The 15,905-nt window shown below is 44.0% G+C and overlaps 1 protein-coding gene across 11 annotated transcripts in view; it reads left to right on the top strand.

The window, feature by feature from the left end:
* The window catches only part of ep300a (E1A binding protein p300 a), a 28,795-nt gene extending 18,286 nt beyond the window's left edge, over positions 1 to 10,509 (top strand). For 2 of the 11 annotated variants that reach the window (XM_034859709.1, XM_034859710.1), the window contains exons 19-31: positions 135 to 223; positions 1,579 to 1,689; positions 1,923 to 1,979; positions 2,092 to 2,169; positions 2,288 to 2,355; positions 2,841 to 2,991; positions 3,297 to 3,443; positions 3,580 to 3,693; positions 3,841 to 4,006; positions 4,240 to 4,407; positions 4,582 to 4,758; positions 4,954 to 5,235; positions 5,387 to 10,509. In XM_034859709.1, the coding sequence (XP_034715600.1) occupies positions 135 to 223; positions 1,579 to 1,689; positions 1,923 to 1,979; positions 2,092 to 2,169; positions 2,288 to 2,355; positions 2,841 to 2,991; positions 3,297 to 3,443; positions 3,580 to 3,693; positions 3,841 to 4,006; positions 4,240 to 4,407; positions 4,582 to 4,758; positions 4,954 to 5,235; positions 5,387 to 8,818 (5,040 nt within the window). In that variant the 3' untranslated portion in view covers positions 8,819 to 10,509. The remainder of the gene's footprint in view (positions 1 to 134; positions 224 to 1,578; positions 1,690 to 1,922; positions 1,980 to 2,091; positions 2,170 to 2,287; positions 2,356 to 2,840; positions 2,992 to 3,296; positions 3,444 to 3,579; positions 3,694 to 3,840; positions 4,007 to 4,239; positions 4,408 to 4,581; positions 4,759 to 4,953; positions 5,236 to 5,386) is intronic. The other 9 variants (XM_034859711.1, XM_034859718.1, XM_034859714.1 and 6 more) reach the window with 7 other exon arrangements.
* The last annotated feature ends 5,396 nt before the right edge of the window (positions 10,510 to 15,905 follow it).

The raw sequence follows: 15,905 nt of genomic DNA on the forward strand, positions 1-15,905 counted from the left end.
GTGTGTGTGTGTGTGTGTGTGTGTGTGTGTGTGTACCCTTGATTATCAGAGACGGGTGTGACTAAAGTAGCTGTTGTGGATGGTCCTGAGATTAATATATTCTTTATCCCATTTTCTTTGTTTCTTTCCATCAGCTGGAGTTCTCCCCTCAGACACTGTGCTGCTACGGAAAGCAGTTGTGTACTATTCCCAGAGATGCTGCTTACTTCAGCTACCAGAACAGGTATGCAGGGAGTGAAATGCCGATGTAAAAAAGGGTGGAGGGATGACTTAGATGTATTGGTGGGTCAGTAAAAGAGGGATGGGGGGAAAAGCTCAATAAAAAGGGATATTTTGAACTGAATTGTACTGAAAAAGATACCTGTGTTCATGTAAGTAATTTTGTTTCCCCAAACGCTTCCCTTCACTTCATGTTCCCCATTTTTATATCTTCATGTGGTGCCTAATGCAGTGGTTCCCAAACCTTTTCACACACAGGACCCCTAAATTGACACAAATCAGACCATGAACCCCCTTTGATAAGATTTTGCCCCAAGGTCCCCCATCTGATGTTCTTTTTGCTTTTAGATGTTTTATTACAGAAGGTGTATAAAACTCATGAGCAAAATAGTCATACATTCTGTCATTGTGCTACTTATTGATAAAATTATAGTGAAAGTTAAACTTTTTTTTTCTTCTTCTTCTTCTTTTGGCTGGGGACCTCCTCAAGGTCCTCGGACCCCAATTTGGGAACCACTGGCCTAATGCACTGGCATTTTAACAGTCTGTCCTACTGTCTCACATTCTTGTAGCTGTTCTTGGTGTCTTTTAACTACTCTATAAGTAGTGTTTGCAGAAAAGCTTGCACAAACAAAGCAAAGACTTTTTTTACACTCCCTTACCACTCAGTGAATAGGCATTTTATGTTAGGAAGAAGCGTCAATAACTTTTCTTACCGCTCTTTTAACGTGGTTGTCCGTTCCTTTCTGATTCCTCACTAAGTTTTGTCATTCTATTTCATTTTGTTTTAACCACTCATGAAACCTTACTGGAATGTGAAAGGACTGACTTTAAAATGAACTGCTTGAATGAATGAACAGCTGAGCAGTTGTCTGTGCTTACTTGTTCTTATTTGTTCAGTGTTTGTATTATGTCCTGGCTACCACTTCCTGCTCCAGTTCCCCTGCTCCCATTGATTGTGCTCCTGCTCTGTTAGCTGTGATGGTGGTGGTTGTTGCTCATCGTCTCATGTCCAAATTGCTAATCTGTGCTTTGCCTCGGCTCTCTGCTGTGTGTCGTCTTGGATGTTTGTCTCGTCTTGTTCCTGGTCCGTTTGACCTGTGTCTGTCCTCCCTTCCAACGGCTGTGGCTTGCTTATGCCTTGAACAACCATGCACTTCCGAACCCCATCCCCCATCCCCCTCACCTTCACCCTTCAAAACCATGACTGGCTGTTGCGATGACGACTTCCTGCTGTCCTGCGCTCCCACTTCCTGCTTGCTTCGCTTGTGGCAACCTTTCCTTGCCCATGTCCTGTACCAATTGGTGACTGCCCTCCCGTGCGCTGTCTGTGATTGACTGCTGCTGGGAATGGTGTAGTTCACCAAAATTTGGGCTTATTGCTAACAGGTACCACTTCTGCGAGAAGTGCTTCAACGAAATCCAGGGAGAGATGGTTTCCCTGGGCGACGACCCTACCCAGCCACAGACGTGAGTATTAGTCCTTTTTAATAAGCAGAATACCTCCAGTGTGAAATTCTTGTATCTATTTTAAAAGTAATAACCTCTAGTTATCTTCCAGCCACATTCCTGATAGTATTAGCTACATGTTTTAATTTTTTAATTTTAATTAGTTTATTTATACAGCTCCTTTTAGAGCAGACGTGCTTAATAAAGACATAAAATGCAGACATCAATCTAATACATCTTGTAATTCATTTTAGATCGATTAACAAGGACCAGTTTGAGAAGAAGAAGAATGACACACTGGACCCTGAACTGTAAGTTAGCTGCTCGCCAAATATCAAATATTAGCATTTAGGAAAAGACATTCAAACCAAATTTTGTTTCAAGTACGGAAGTATGTAATTTCTCTCCGTCCATTTTTTTCAGGCTTGTTGAATGTATGGACTGTGGGCGCAGGATGCATCAGATTTGTGTCTTGCACCATGAAACAATCTGGCCATCGGGGTGAGCAGTGATTTCTAATTCCAGTCATTCTCAAGGTTCAGGTGAAAGTCCTGATGTCATTCGCTAAACGTTTTTTTTTTTTTTTATGTAATTAAGCTGACTAGACCCCTTTTTTCAGTTTTGTGTGTGACGGCTGCTTAAAGAAGGCAAACAAGACCAGGAAAGAGAACAAGTATTCTGCCAAAAGTAAGTGTCAATGGTCAATGCCATTTTCTCCTTGTGTTCTGTTTGATGCTTGAATACCACTATCGTACACAAAACTGGTGGAAACTCAACCCTCATTTAACCTATTCATATGAGACTGCTGTCACACATTAATCCAATGTTGATCAATGACACTTGTACATATTTAGATTAAACAGAATTCTAAAAGCAGGTTTCTCATAGCGTATTTCCTCCCTGTTTCTATCAGCTGTCAAGTTTTTAATTTATTTCAAGTTATTTTGCACTTTTAAAGCAATCAAGTTTGACCCAAAGTGCTTCACGAAGACAAAAAAAAAAACATATGCACAAAACAACCAGCATAGACATGCAAATATTAATAAATGTGGTGGAAATATAAGAAGATTTAAATAGAAACAAGTTGAAACGCAAATTGAAATACAGGTTTAAAACAGGAAGGAAAAAGGTGAACTTGACTAAAGTGAAGTGCTTTCCTTTCGCCCATTCAGGGCTGCCCCAGACAAAGTTAGGCTGTTACCTCGAGGCAAGGGTGAATGACTTCCTGAAGCGCCAGCCCCACACGGACGCTGGAGAAGTCTTCATTCGCGTCGTCCACGTCTCTGACAAAGTGGTGGAGGTGAAACCAGGCATGAAGTCCAGGTACAAGATCAAGACACTGAGTTGGAGATGCATTTCTAGTTTGCTTGCAACCACATTTTTGTGTCAAACAGATTTAGAAAAATGCAATCAAATGGAATCTCACATCAAGGTTAAACCTTTAAAAAGAAAAGAAAATTAAGAGTTTTATGTAAATGTGGAAGAAATGTGTTAATACTCAGATCAAATATTTTCTGTTTGTCCTGTGTTCTCATTTTAATCAAGTTATTGGCTATTTCTGAATCCAGATATATTTTCTGTTTCTCTATTTTATAGTAAATACGTTAGTTTTATGTTTATGTCTGCAGATTTGTGGACAGTGGAGAGATGTCGGAGTCTTTCCCATACAGAACAAAAGCCCTTTTTGCATTCGAGGACATTGACGGATCGGACGTCTGCTTCTTTGGTATGCATGTTCAAGAGTACGGATCCGACTGCCCTCAGCCCAACCAGAGGTAAGGACATCACCATATTAGAAACATTATTTTACCTTGTGCTTTCTTTTGTTTACGTTTAAAAAGAAAATGCAGATTTTGAAAATGACATTTTAGCTGTTGTGATATAGCCGTATTTCCTCTTTAACCCACTCAGGCGAGTGTACATCTCCTACTTGGACAGTGTACACTTCTTCCGGCCTCGTTCTCTAAGAACAGCAGTCTACCATGAAGTCCTCATCGGCTACTTGGAATATGTCCGGAAGTTGGGGTGAGTGCTCCTGCTCGCAGATAACATTTATTTTGGACGCGAGCATCTGAAAGCGAATGTAATTTCTATTCTGACTTTTTGTATCACAAAGCTTACTTTAGTCTGTAAATTATTTTTTCTTTTACTGTCTCTCTCGTATGTCCTCAGCTACACCACTGGGCACATCTGGGCCTGCCCACCTAGTGAAGGGGACGACTACATCTTCCACTGTCACCCTGCGGATCAGAAGATCCCAAAGCCCAAACGCCTCCAAGAGTGGTACAAGAAGATGTTAGACAAAGCTGTGGCAGAGCGGATCGTGCACGATTACAAGGTAAAGAGGCATTATTCATCTTTATTTTTATGTGTTGGGGCAATGGTCATATTTGAGGCAGGGATCTTTCTTTTACAATTGTACTTTTCAGTATGTGTAGCACAGCAATAAAGATCAACTTGAGTGTACACACGTGTAACAGTAAAGCTGATAGTAATAACTGATTTGGATACAGTACACTACACTTGTACAAAACACTAACTTTTTTTCTCCTTGTCAATCTATCCCAAAAGGATGTCTTCAAGCAGGCGACAGAGGATCGTTTGACCAGTGCCAAAGAGTTGCCTTACTTTGAGGGTGACTTTTGGCCCAATGTGCTCGAGGAGAGCATCAAAGAGCTGGAGCAGGAGGAGGAAGAAAGAAAAAGGGAGGAAAACAGCACTTCCAATGAGAGTATTGATGTAAGAATGCTATGATCAACAATGGTGTTGAAGAGTTGAGATATACAGTATATTTCTGTGTGGGAGTGGGGTGAAAGAAAGGTTGGCATTTTGTAGAAAGGTTTCTCATCAGTATGTAATCCCTTGAGCTTGTTAATCAGGTGATCCCTGATATTCCTCTTCTTTCTTGTACAGGACACAAAAGGTGACAGTAAAAATGCGAAGAAGAAGAACAACAAGAAGACAAGTAAGAACAAGAGCAGCCTTAGCCGAGCCAATAAGAAGAAGCCGGGGATGCCCAATGTCTCAAATGACCTTTCACAGAAACTCTATGCCACTATGGAAAAACACAAGGAGGTATGGAACAATATGGTAAAAAAAGAAATATATATCACTAATAATTATTGAAATACCTGCATCTTATCACTTTCAAGCAACTTGCTGAAAGAGTGGGATGAGTGGACTAGAATAAAGCTCAGTTATTGATTAGTCTCTGGATTTAAAGTTGAATTGGTTTTGAAAGACAGCATTTGTCCCTCATGTGTTTGCCCCTCTTTTTTGTCCTAGGTGTTCTTTGTTATCCGGCTCATCGCAGCACCCATGGCAAATGCCTTGCCCCCTATTGTAGACCCAGATCCCCTGATGGCCTGTGACCTCATGGACGGCCGTGACGCCTTCCTGACATTGGCCCGGGACAAACACCTGGAGTTCAGCTCCCTGAGGAGGTCCCTGTGGAGCTCCATGTGCATGTTGGTAGAGTTGCATAACCAAAGCCAGGACCGCTTCGTCTACACGTGTAATGAGTGCAAGCACCATGTGGAGACTCGTTTCCACTGTACCGTCTGTGAGGTGAGTTGGGGAAGGGATGTTTTGTGGTAACTAGTGATGACAAAAGAAAATATGTTCGTTAGTGGATTTATGATATTGATGTAAAAATGTAAAGCCTGCTACTAGTTGCATCTCAAAATTTTTTAACTGTCATTCATGTCATGCCTCGCAGGATTACGACCTCTGCATCACGTGTTACAACACTAAGGGCCATGTGCACAAGATGGAGAAGTTAGGCCTTGGTTTGGATGACGAGAGCAGCAACCAGGCTGCCGCAACCACTCAGAGCCCTGGAGACTCTCGACGCCTTAGCATTCAACGCTGCATCCAGTCCCTCGTCCACGCCTGTCAGTGTCGAAACGCAAACTGCTCTTTGCCGTCCTGCCAGAAGATGAAACGCGTCGTTCAACACACAAAAAGCTGCAAGAGAAAAACCAACGGTGGTTGCCCCATCTGCAAGCAGCTTATCGCGTTGTGTTGCTACCACGCTAAGCACTGTCAGGAGAACAAGTGCCCAGTTCCGTTCTGCCTGAACATCAAGCACAAGCTCCGGCAGCAGCAGCTTCAGCACAGGCTCCAGCAAGCCCAGATGCTAAGAAGGAGGATGGCCAGCATGCAGAGAGTGGGCCAGTCCGCTCCTGGAGGAGCTCCCGGGGGCAATGGCCTGCCTTCTCCAGGAGCCAACAATGGAGGAACTGGTCCTGGTACCCCTACATCCGTGGGCACACAGCCTTCTACCCCACAGACACCCACTCAGGGTAACATGCCTGCACTTCCTCAGCAGCAAGGAGTGGGGATTGGCGGAATGGGGGGAATGGGAACCCCAGGCCAGCAACAGCAGGTTCAGCAGCAAGGGGGTGCCATGCCCCCTCAACACCATCTCCATCAGTATCAGCCAGTGGGCGGAGGAGGTGGAGGGGGAATGATGAATTCTCCACAGCAGCAGATGGTGCCTCAGCTTCAGCAGCAGCCTCCAAATGTCCAGCAGCAGCAGCAGCAGCAGCAGCTCTCTGGTGGTTTGCCTCCATACAACCCCAGGCCACCTGTGGCTTCTCCTCTCCACCAGTCCCTGGGCAAACCTGGACTGGGTCCAGCCACCCCGCCCCAGCAGCAGCAGCAACAACAACCCAACCAGGGACAGGGGTCCCTGCCTGCACAAGGCCAGCAGCAAGGGCCCCCTCTGGCTGCTGTAGAGACAGCCCTAAAAATCCAGCGCCTTGCAGAGACCCAGAGACAGATGGCTCAGGCCCAGGCTCAAGCCCAGATACGTGGCTTGGGACAGGGGGGCATGATGCCCTCACATCCTCACCACCAGAACACCCAGGCCCAGATGGGGATGCCCCACATTGGGGCCCAGGGTATGCCCCCCCAGGCTCAGGGAGTTGTTGGCAGGACTATGTTAGACCCACAGCAACAGGGAATGCAGCAAGGCGGTCCTCAGTTGCAGTTGCCACCCCAAGTTCAGCAGCAGCTCCAGCAAGTTCAGCAGGGAGGGGGTGGACAGCTACAGCCCGCAAACCAGCAGTGGGGTGCTGGTGGACCAGCCATGAACCCACAACAAAGGCCAGGCATTATGAGTCACATGGCACCACAGCAGCAGCAGCAGCCACCAGTTGGTCAGCAGCAGCAAATGAATCCGCAACAAGCGGCGCCAGGAAACCGCGGGCTAATGCAGGTAATGGGTGTATCAGGAGGGCCGGCAGGGGCACCCAACTCAATAGCTGCTGCAGCTGCTTCAGGAAACCTACCCCAGGCAGCACTACAAGACCTCCTGCGAACACTGCGCTCTCCTAGCTCGCCCCTTCAACAGCAGCAGGTTCTCAACATCCTTCGTTCCAATCCAACCCTTATGGCCGCTTTCATAAGGCAGAGAGCAGCCAGGTATCAGGGTGGCCCGGGTGGAGCAGGAGGGCCTCCACAAGGGGGCCCTGGAGGTGTGAGGTTCCAAGGTGCTGCCGGAGTACTGCCGGGCATAGGTGGGCCTGGGGCTAATCAGCTGGCTACCATGGATGGGCAACAGCAGGTTAATGTGAACCAGGCAGGCCAGCCAGGGATGAACATGGCTCAGGCTGGAGCAGGTGGAGGAAATATGCCCACCATGGCTCAGCTTCAGCAGTTACAACAACAACAACAGCAGCAGCAACAACAACAACAACAATCACAACAACAACGTCCAATGTTGCCTGGGAATCTTCAACAACAGCAAATGGCTGCATTACAACAGCAGGGAGCAATGCAAGCAGGTCAACAGGGCAACATTACCAATATTACTCCGCAGTTCAGAGAGCTCTTGATGAGAAGACACCTGCAGCAGCAACAACAACAACAACAACAACAACAACAACAACAACAACAACAACAACAACAACAACAGATGGGAAACCACGGGCAGTTCCAGCAGCCTCAAGGACTCCAGCAGCAGCAAGGCCAGCAAGGTTTCATGCAGCCTGGCCAGGCACAGCCAGGGATACCCCCCCCTTCCCAAGCCCAGCCTGGGGGTGGAGGCGTAGGGGGTGCCCAGCAGCAGCAGGGAGGACCACAGGGCGGGCCAGGACAGCTAGGCCAGCAGCAAGGCTACCCCAACTCTATGTCACAAGTAGCTGCAGCACTCCAACAAAGGATCCAGCATCAGATGCAGATGCAGCAACAACAGCAGCAACAACAACAGCAACAACAACAGCAACAACAACAGCAACAGCAGCAGCAACACCAACAACAACAACAACAACAGCAACAGCAGCAGCAACACCAACAACAACAACAACAACAGCAGCAACAGCAGCAGCAGCAGCAGCAGCAACAACAACAGCAACAGCAGCAGCAAAATCCAATGGGAGGGCTACAAGGACAAGACGGAGGGCCCGGCGGAGGCCCTCCTGGGCTCCAGCCTGGACAAGGCGGACCAGGGCAGGGGCAGCAACCACAAGGGGGAGTTGGTGGAGGGGGGGGTGGGCCTCCACATCCGCAGACGTCTCAAGGAATGCTTCACCAGAACATCCACCAGAGGCTCCTGCAGCAGCAGCATCTGGGTGGGGGCTCTCCAGCCCAGCACAGCAGTCCTATGAGTCCCCAGCAGCAGATGGCGCAATCCCCCCACCCCCATCTCCAAGGACAAGGGGGGCTGGGTCCAGCAGGGTCGCTCAGCAGCCAGGTCCGGTCGCCTCAGCCCTCGCCACGGCCGCAGTCGCAACCTGCGCACTCCAGCCCGTCCCCGCGCATGCAGCCCACCTCCCAACCTCAACCTTCACCCCATCGCATTTCCCCGCAGACCCAGACTGGTTCACCTCATCCGGGGCACCTAAGCCAACATCACCCCAGTATGGCACCGCCCCAACCTCCGCAGCAGCAGCAGCAGCAGCAGCAGCAGCAGCCAGGTGGTCCTGTAGATCCTGGTCAGTTCAGCTCGGACCAGAGCTCCATCATGTCCCAGCTGAGTGGTATGACAGGGATGCATGGTGGACAGGGGGGGCAGTCGGACATGTTGGGTGGGAATAATAATAATAATAACAATAATAATAATAATAATAGCAGCAGCAACAACACCAACAATAACAACCAGGAGCTGGGAACGAACATTAACCACAACAGTTTAGACCTTATGTAGCCTTGACTCCATTCTGTCTTGATGCTCTGATCAGTCGCCCCAGATGACAAGCTGCCATGAAAGGAGATCAAGGCGGGACTACGGTTTTGGGGTTTTAGAAGTTTTTATTTTTTATTTAAATATTTTTGTGATGTATAAAATAAGAACTGAAGCTTCCTTCCTATGGGAGATGCAACATAAATCTTAGAAGTCAATAAATGAATAAATTAAAACAATGGTAAGTTATTGCTGTTAATATATATCTATATATTTTTGCCAATTGTGTACAAAAAGGTGGAAGGGCAGTGTTTCAGGTTGAAAATATTTCTTTCTTAGTCTATGACAATATTTTTGGGGACTGAGAATTTTGCCTTTTTACGAATATTTTTAAGATTTTAAATGTGGCTAAAAATTAAAGTGAGTTGACACGATGTACCTTTTTTATTGTTTTGTTTTCCTACCCAGTCCTAATTGTATCTATTTAGCAGAGATTAAGTATATTTTATTTCTGACATTTCTTTTCCCTCGATGAATCGTAATACAAGCATCAACATATCTTCTGTCACAGGAGTCTTTTTTTTCTGGACAGTTTTTACAGTGATGTACATTTTACAGTGACTGCAACAATTCACATATATAGAATTTGTTTTATATGATAGGTGGGTGGGAGGCTGCGTTAAATTTAAAGTTTGATTTTGCCATTTTCTTTGTTTGTTTTGACGGAGTGTATAGGTTGGAATTAAACCTCAACAGTGTTTAAGGTAGTGGGTGCCACTGACCGTGAGTTTGGTCATATTTTTCTGTAAACAATGACCAGACCCGCAGAACAAATCCTTGCACCCATGGGCCACCTCTCCATCTTCAGTTTTCCTATGAATGTGCACACCTTCCTTACCCTGACCCCCACCCCGCAGAAGATGGAGGGATGAACTGTTGACGTCCAGTCGTCCAGCTGACTGAAGCGTGTTGTGGCCGTTTCAAGCTGGCTGAGGTTGTGCGTGTACATATATTACAACCTCGTTTGTGTTGTGATGTCGTCTGTTTTTAAGGCTGCAGAGGTTTAACTAAATCCTGCCTGTATATAATTCCCCCCCTCACACACACACACACACACACACACACTTTCTCTGTCACCCTCATGACTGCCCGTCAGCCACAAGATGGAATTCATTGTCAGTACTGTACAAAGTAAGAAATGGTGGACTTAGATACTGTTTTTGTAATGAAAGTGAAAGATGTAAAAAAAGAAAAGCTGTACATACTTTAAAACCTTATGAGCAAAGCAATGATTTTCTGCTGCTTGTTTCCCCCTCTTGTTTCTTTGGATATTTGCTGTATCTGTAAAAACTACAAACTACTGTACTGCTTGTAAAAGGTACCGTATGGGGTGTAGGAGGTCACAAGCACCAATGCGCCTTTTTCTGTGTATTTTTGACAAGGTTTTAGGTAGGGAGGGGCTATTGCAACAAGTCACACACCTGATCTTAAAACTTAAGAGACGTGAAGCCGCACGAAGTGGAACTGAGACGGGTTGGTTAGAGGTGTGATCTGAAAGAGTTTAAATTTGGTCTTTTAGCTTTTTATGGAGAGGACTGAAGACACAATATTCACATGCTCACTATTTTTCTCAAAAGGTTGGGCTTGCTGGGTATGGGGGAAGGGGACGTATCAGAACCAGGTGGCAATATATCTTGAGACTTATTTTATAAGAATAAAACAAGGAAAAACTGTCTTTTATATATAGATATATTATTTAATTTTATTTTTTTGGAAATAAAACTTGAAGCTACAGGAATTATTAGATAAAACATGTTTTGTTTTGTATTAAAGATGTTATGGTGATGCAAAAAGACACTGCAGACAGTCATTCAGTTTGCCCTGGGGAGGCCACGGAGTATAATCTACCATCCTTTTTAAGAAATCTTTCATGTACATGAATATAGTTGTAAACATACTGAATCACTGTACAAACCGATGGCAACTGAACAAATAGTTTTGTTTTTATTCATGGCTTCTCCGAAAAAGAGACTGGAAATAAGACTATTTAAATATTTGTTTAGTATTCAAATGGAATCTTTGACCACTTTTTTTGTTCTTCTTGTTAACAATTTTGGTGCTTGCTGAGAGAAAGCAAAAATAACTGTCGCTCCATTTTCATTAGTTTCTTTTTTAAGTTATTTTGGTGGTCTGATTTTTTTTTTTTTGCCAATAAATTAATTGTACAATAAAGTATGTTTGTACCATTGGAAAAAGTACTCAACTTTGCCTCGTTTTTTCCACATTTATGAAAGATATTTTCTGCAGGTGAATAAAGGACTATTAAGTAATTATTTGACATTCATGGAATTTGTAGATTCAAGGGAAGTCTAAAAGTGTTCAATTTATTAAATCAGTTGGAATTAGAGCTAGACCAATAAAGCTGCCAAGCACATATATCAGCTGATATTGGCTCTTTGAAGACATATCAGTAGTGGTGAAGTTAGCCAAGAAATTGCAGTACACAAATGGGAACTAGGTCTGTGGTTATGAAAAATGTCCCGCTCACTATGGGCCTTGGTCACTATTCCAACAGATTTATCACTATCAAAATTGTTTGATCTGTGTTTGTTTAAAAAGAAAACCCTCTATCGGCCAATATAAGTTCATCTGAATTTGAAAACCTCAGAAATTCAGTATTGGTTATTGTTTAAGACATGGAAATACTGGACGGTACGGAAATTATCGAGGTTAGGAGAAATGTCATATTTCAGCATTTTTTATATTTTTCTTTTTGCCCCGTGACTTTCAAAAAAAAAATCTGCAACACCCTTCCCCTTAATATCTCAAAATACAGCATATACACAATTTTTTAGTATCCAGAAATATGTTAAGTATCTTTGCTATGTCATTAAGGAACTGAACAAGTGAATGAAATAATATTAAACATGAGCCACATTTATTTTAGTATACCCATAGAAATAGTCTATACACAATGACATTTCATAGACTGGAGCAGTTAATGTGCAGGTTTACATCACAATAAAGTGCAAGGTTCTTCGATCGTTGGTGGACCAAAGCAGCACAAGCGACCACATTACGTCAAATCCAGTTTTTTCAGGACATTTAGATATAGCATCAGCTCAATTGTTGTCACAAACTGTACAAAAAGTTTTCAGTTCTGTCATCTGCGTGACAAATACATAGAATAAATATATATTTAGGTCCATGTAGAAAAATAATGACAAAAAAATCCTCCCTGGACCTCCATGGTCCTCCCCTTTAAAGTCTTCTCATATTTCAAGTCTTAATAGCTTTAGTGGAGGATCGTGCATCCAGACAAACAAAAACCAAATACACTGGGACAATATGCCGTATGAGAGAGAGAGAGAGAGAGAGAGAGAGAGAGAGAGAGACAGAGAGAGAGAAAAAGAGAGAAAGTGAGAGTGAGAGAGTGTGTGAATGTGTGTGTGTGTGTGTGTGTGTGTGTGTGTGGGATAGAGAGACATTAGCCCTAAAAGCTCCACAGACAAAACAACATTATGCAACATCAGGCACTTCCATTCCCTGCAGTTTCATTGTTTCGAAGATGACGAGACGCCGACCCATCATCCTCAGCGCGGGTTAAACAACGTGCGCACCAATGGGACGCCGCTGTGGGAGATTCCAGCAACATGACGCATCACATCAGCTCCTGTGTCCACGGGGCAGGAAGCCGGCAGGGTTCTAGACGGATTCACCGGGTTCAGAGACGGGCTCTTATTTTTGAAATTAGTGATATTGGTCTTTTTAGAGAGCAGCAGTTTTATGCAATGAATCTGTCAAGCTATGGGGATCACTTTTTACTTTCAATTCATGTGCTCTTGAATAATGTATTTATTAATAATTTTAATGATTATTGGATTGATGGAGTGGGCTATCTCACGCTTCATGTTTTAAACAATTAACTAGAAATTAGCAAATGATATGATCAAAAGCTGTTAAATGGACTTTGAGCTCCTCTGCTTATACCTGATTTTTATGCCATAATTACTTGATAAACCTTTGGATGCACATGTATGATATCCATCCCAGTGAACATTCACTTGCTTCAGCTTTTGTTAGCTTACCTTACACATAATCAAATGATAATGCAGTGCTATGAGGGGACTGTTTGGATTCAAGTGTCTTTAGGAATTTCACATGCCAGACTTAGAGCGGTGGTTCCCGACCGTTTGGGTTTGTCACCCCTTAACAAAATCTCTTTGGACCTCTTCATGGCCTCTATGAACAGGAAACATTATTACAGCGCAAACTGTTTCACTCTTTCACAAATGGGCACTTGGCTATTTTAAAACAGACTTGAAAAATTGCATCCCTTTCCTTTATTTAAGGGAATATCTCCTTGAGAAACCCTCGCCAAAGGTTGCATGTCTAGATGTTGAGTTGATAAGGTGAGTGGATTTGAAGCACTTTTAAAAGGCTGGAAAGGTAAAAACGACAGTTTTTTACTAAATATAAGCGCAGAAAAGTCTGAAAAACCAACTGGACTTTGATCTGTCTTTCTTCCTACTGAACAGTCATCCCACGGTGCACTGCTACCATCTCGCGCCCCCTTGTCAAGGTCTGACTTCAGAGCTCAGGGAGTCTCTTTCAGCTAGCAACTGCGTTATTACATTACTATAACGCAGCGTAAAGGTTCCATGGCATGACAATGTCACTTTATGAGATTGTTTAACATTAATATGAGTTCCCCCAGCTTGCCCCTTACTAGGTCACAAGGGGCAAGGTTACCTCCCCTTTTTCTGCTTTGCCCGCCCAGAGAATTTGCCCCCCCCCCCCCCCCCCCCCCCCATGAGAGAGAGACATCATGGCTTTCAAACAAGCAAAGTGGCAGATGGTCAAGGCCACACCCCCAGCCTCCACCTTGCCCCTCTCTCTACTCCTTAATAGCATTTAAAGCTACAGAGACAGAAATGGCACATTCTAAGGAAAGCTCATTAGGGGACTGGCTCTAGTGGCCGGAATTCGGCACCAAGGCAGAATTTTGGGAAAGAGACATCCGATATGGTATTAGGGGACCACTAAGGCCTATAGAAAAGAAACTTCAGATATGGTATTAGGGGACCACTAAGGTCTATATAAAAGCCTCCTAAGAGCACCATGTCATAGAACCTTTAATAAATAAAATGAAATTGACACGTTAGCCGAGACAGATAAAACATGCTTGGAAGTAATCTGGAAGGTAGAAATTCAATGATACCTCTTGGTAATTGTTTTTTTTTTATCAAATAGTTGTCAGTCATGTAATCTATTTACCCTGTTGGTCAAAGTCTACAGAGAGGCTCCTGTTGGACACATAAACCCTCATGATGACAGTAAATAACGTGCACTTGAATTCTACATTCTGTTATCAAGTCTAATCTAGTTTCTTCATTTTGGTATACTTCTCAGTCATCACTAATATGCTGTGTTGTCTGTCATCAAGATGAACAGGCTAGGTAAACAGGCTCTGCATGCAGATCCAATCACCTCTCAGAGGATTTTTGAAACGCATACACTACTAAGCCACATGTTAAGTAGTAGCAGTCTATGTGTTCACAGGTAACATGTTAGCATCGCATGTTAGATTTACAGCTATGGTCTCCTCACTGTTGGAGTACACGGGAGTCCAGAGCTGAACGAGATTGAAAGCCGTTTACATGCACAGAGAACTCTTCTTCTTCTGCCTTTCTTCATGAATACTCACATTACATGACCTGTACTTGTCATGATTCTTTGGCTATACCCTTTAACCGCTTCATTTATCTGAATAATGTAGTTACCGTTTACTTTTGGGGGGGAATGTACAAATGGAAGCTTGTTACGTTTGCTCAATCTGACGTGGAAAAATCGTTGGGAATCACCCTCAGAAAATAAGAGCACGAGAGGAGATAAGAACATGGGCATTTTCATGTATGAGCCCCGTTCTGTTGACTGCTGTAAAACAATACCCTGCGGAGTTTGGGACTACTAGTAGTGCTATGTTTTGATGAGTGGCTCCCCATTTAGTTCGTTCTTGGGCAACATGCTGGTGCGACATTCGCACTCTTCCCCTGGTCTACAGGTAGCAAAAAGGCACCAAAAAAAAAGTAAGAAAAGCAAAATTCAAGTTAGAAGAAGACAGCAGAGCAAGCATGAATGTATGCAATGCAGGGTCCGATTCATTTAGAAAAAGAAAAAAAAATGGCTTTACAAATGTTTTATGAGGAAGGTAAAGCACTGGATACATTTGTTGACCCTTAAAAATACACACAATGCTTTTAGTGAGTAACACTGAATGATTGGAAACACAACTTTGTTTGTTCAGAAGAAAGGAGGAAAAGGTAAGACCCATGACATATAAAAGATCACATACATATATAATGGCACATTTTAACCAATAAGGACATGTGACTTAGTCAAATGTTGCACATCAAGATTTCAAGGGCCAACAATGGCCCTCAGCAAGCCCGAGTACTGCTCACTGGAACTGATCCTAGTCATATATGCAGTAGCGGAGTGGCTGTTGGGAGAGTCTGGACTTTTCCCGGTGGGCCGGTAGTGTTTCGAGGCCGCGAGGGCCGGTCTGATAATAGTTATACATTGCAAGTTCGTAGCAACACAATCCAGCGACCTGGTGTGTGGTTGCTGCCTGCTGGTCAAACTGTGCAGCCTCTTAGCCATACAAACACGGGTCATTCACCGGACTACACAAAATTTCCCAGTAATTATTTGGTCCCAGTCCGCCCTATGGGCCACAGCTCGCTCACATTTGGTCCCCTAGTGCCAGTGATTGCACCTCAACCAGACTGGCGACTTGGCTCACACTCTTTGCTCTGGAGCCAAACAAGTCAAAACTGAATTACTCTAAATATTTACTAAGGTTTTAGCTCATCGCCACGTTTAGGTTGGGTCTCTGTTTTAACTAGCTAGTTTTTTCTTCTCTGTGGAGACAATGTACATACAGTTAAAAGTCGCATGTTTTTGCATGTCCTCACAACTGGTTATAGACCCCTTTCACTCAAGGCAACTCAGTCCTCACCTTGCACCTCAGCTATATATATATATATATATATATATATATATATATATACAGTGGGTACGGAAAGTATTCAGACCCCTTTAAATTTTT

Source organism: Etheostoma cragini, chromosome 21, assembly GCF_013103735.1.
Source record: "Etheostoma cragini isolate CJK2018 chromosome 21, CSU_Ecrag_1.0, whole genome shotgun sequence".
NCBI classification, from domain to species: domain Eukaryota; kingdom Metazoa; phylum Chordata; class Actinopteri; order Perciformes; family Percidae; genus Etheostoma; species Etheostoma cragini.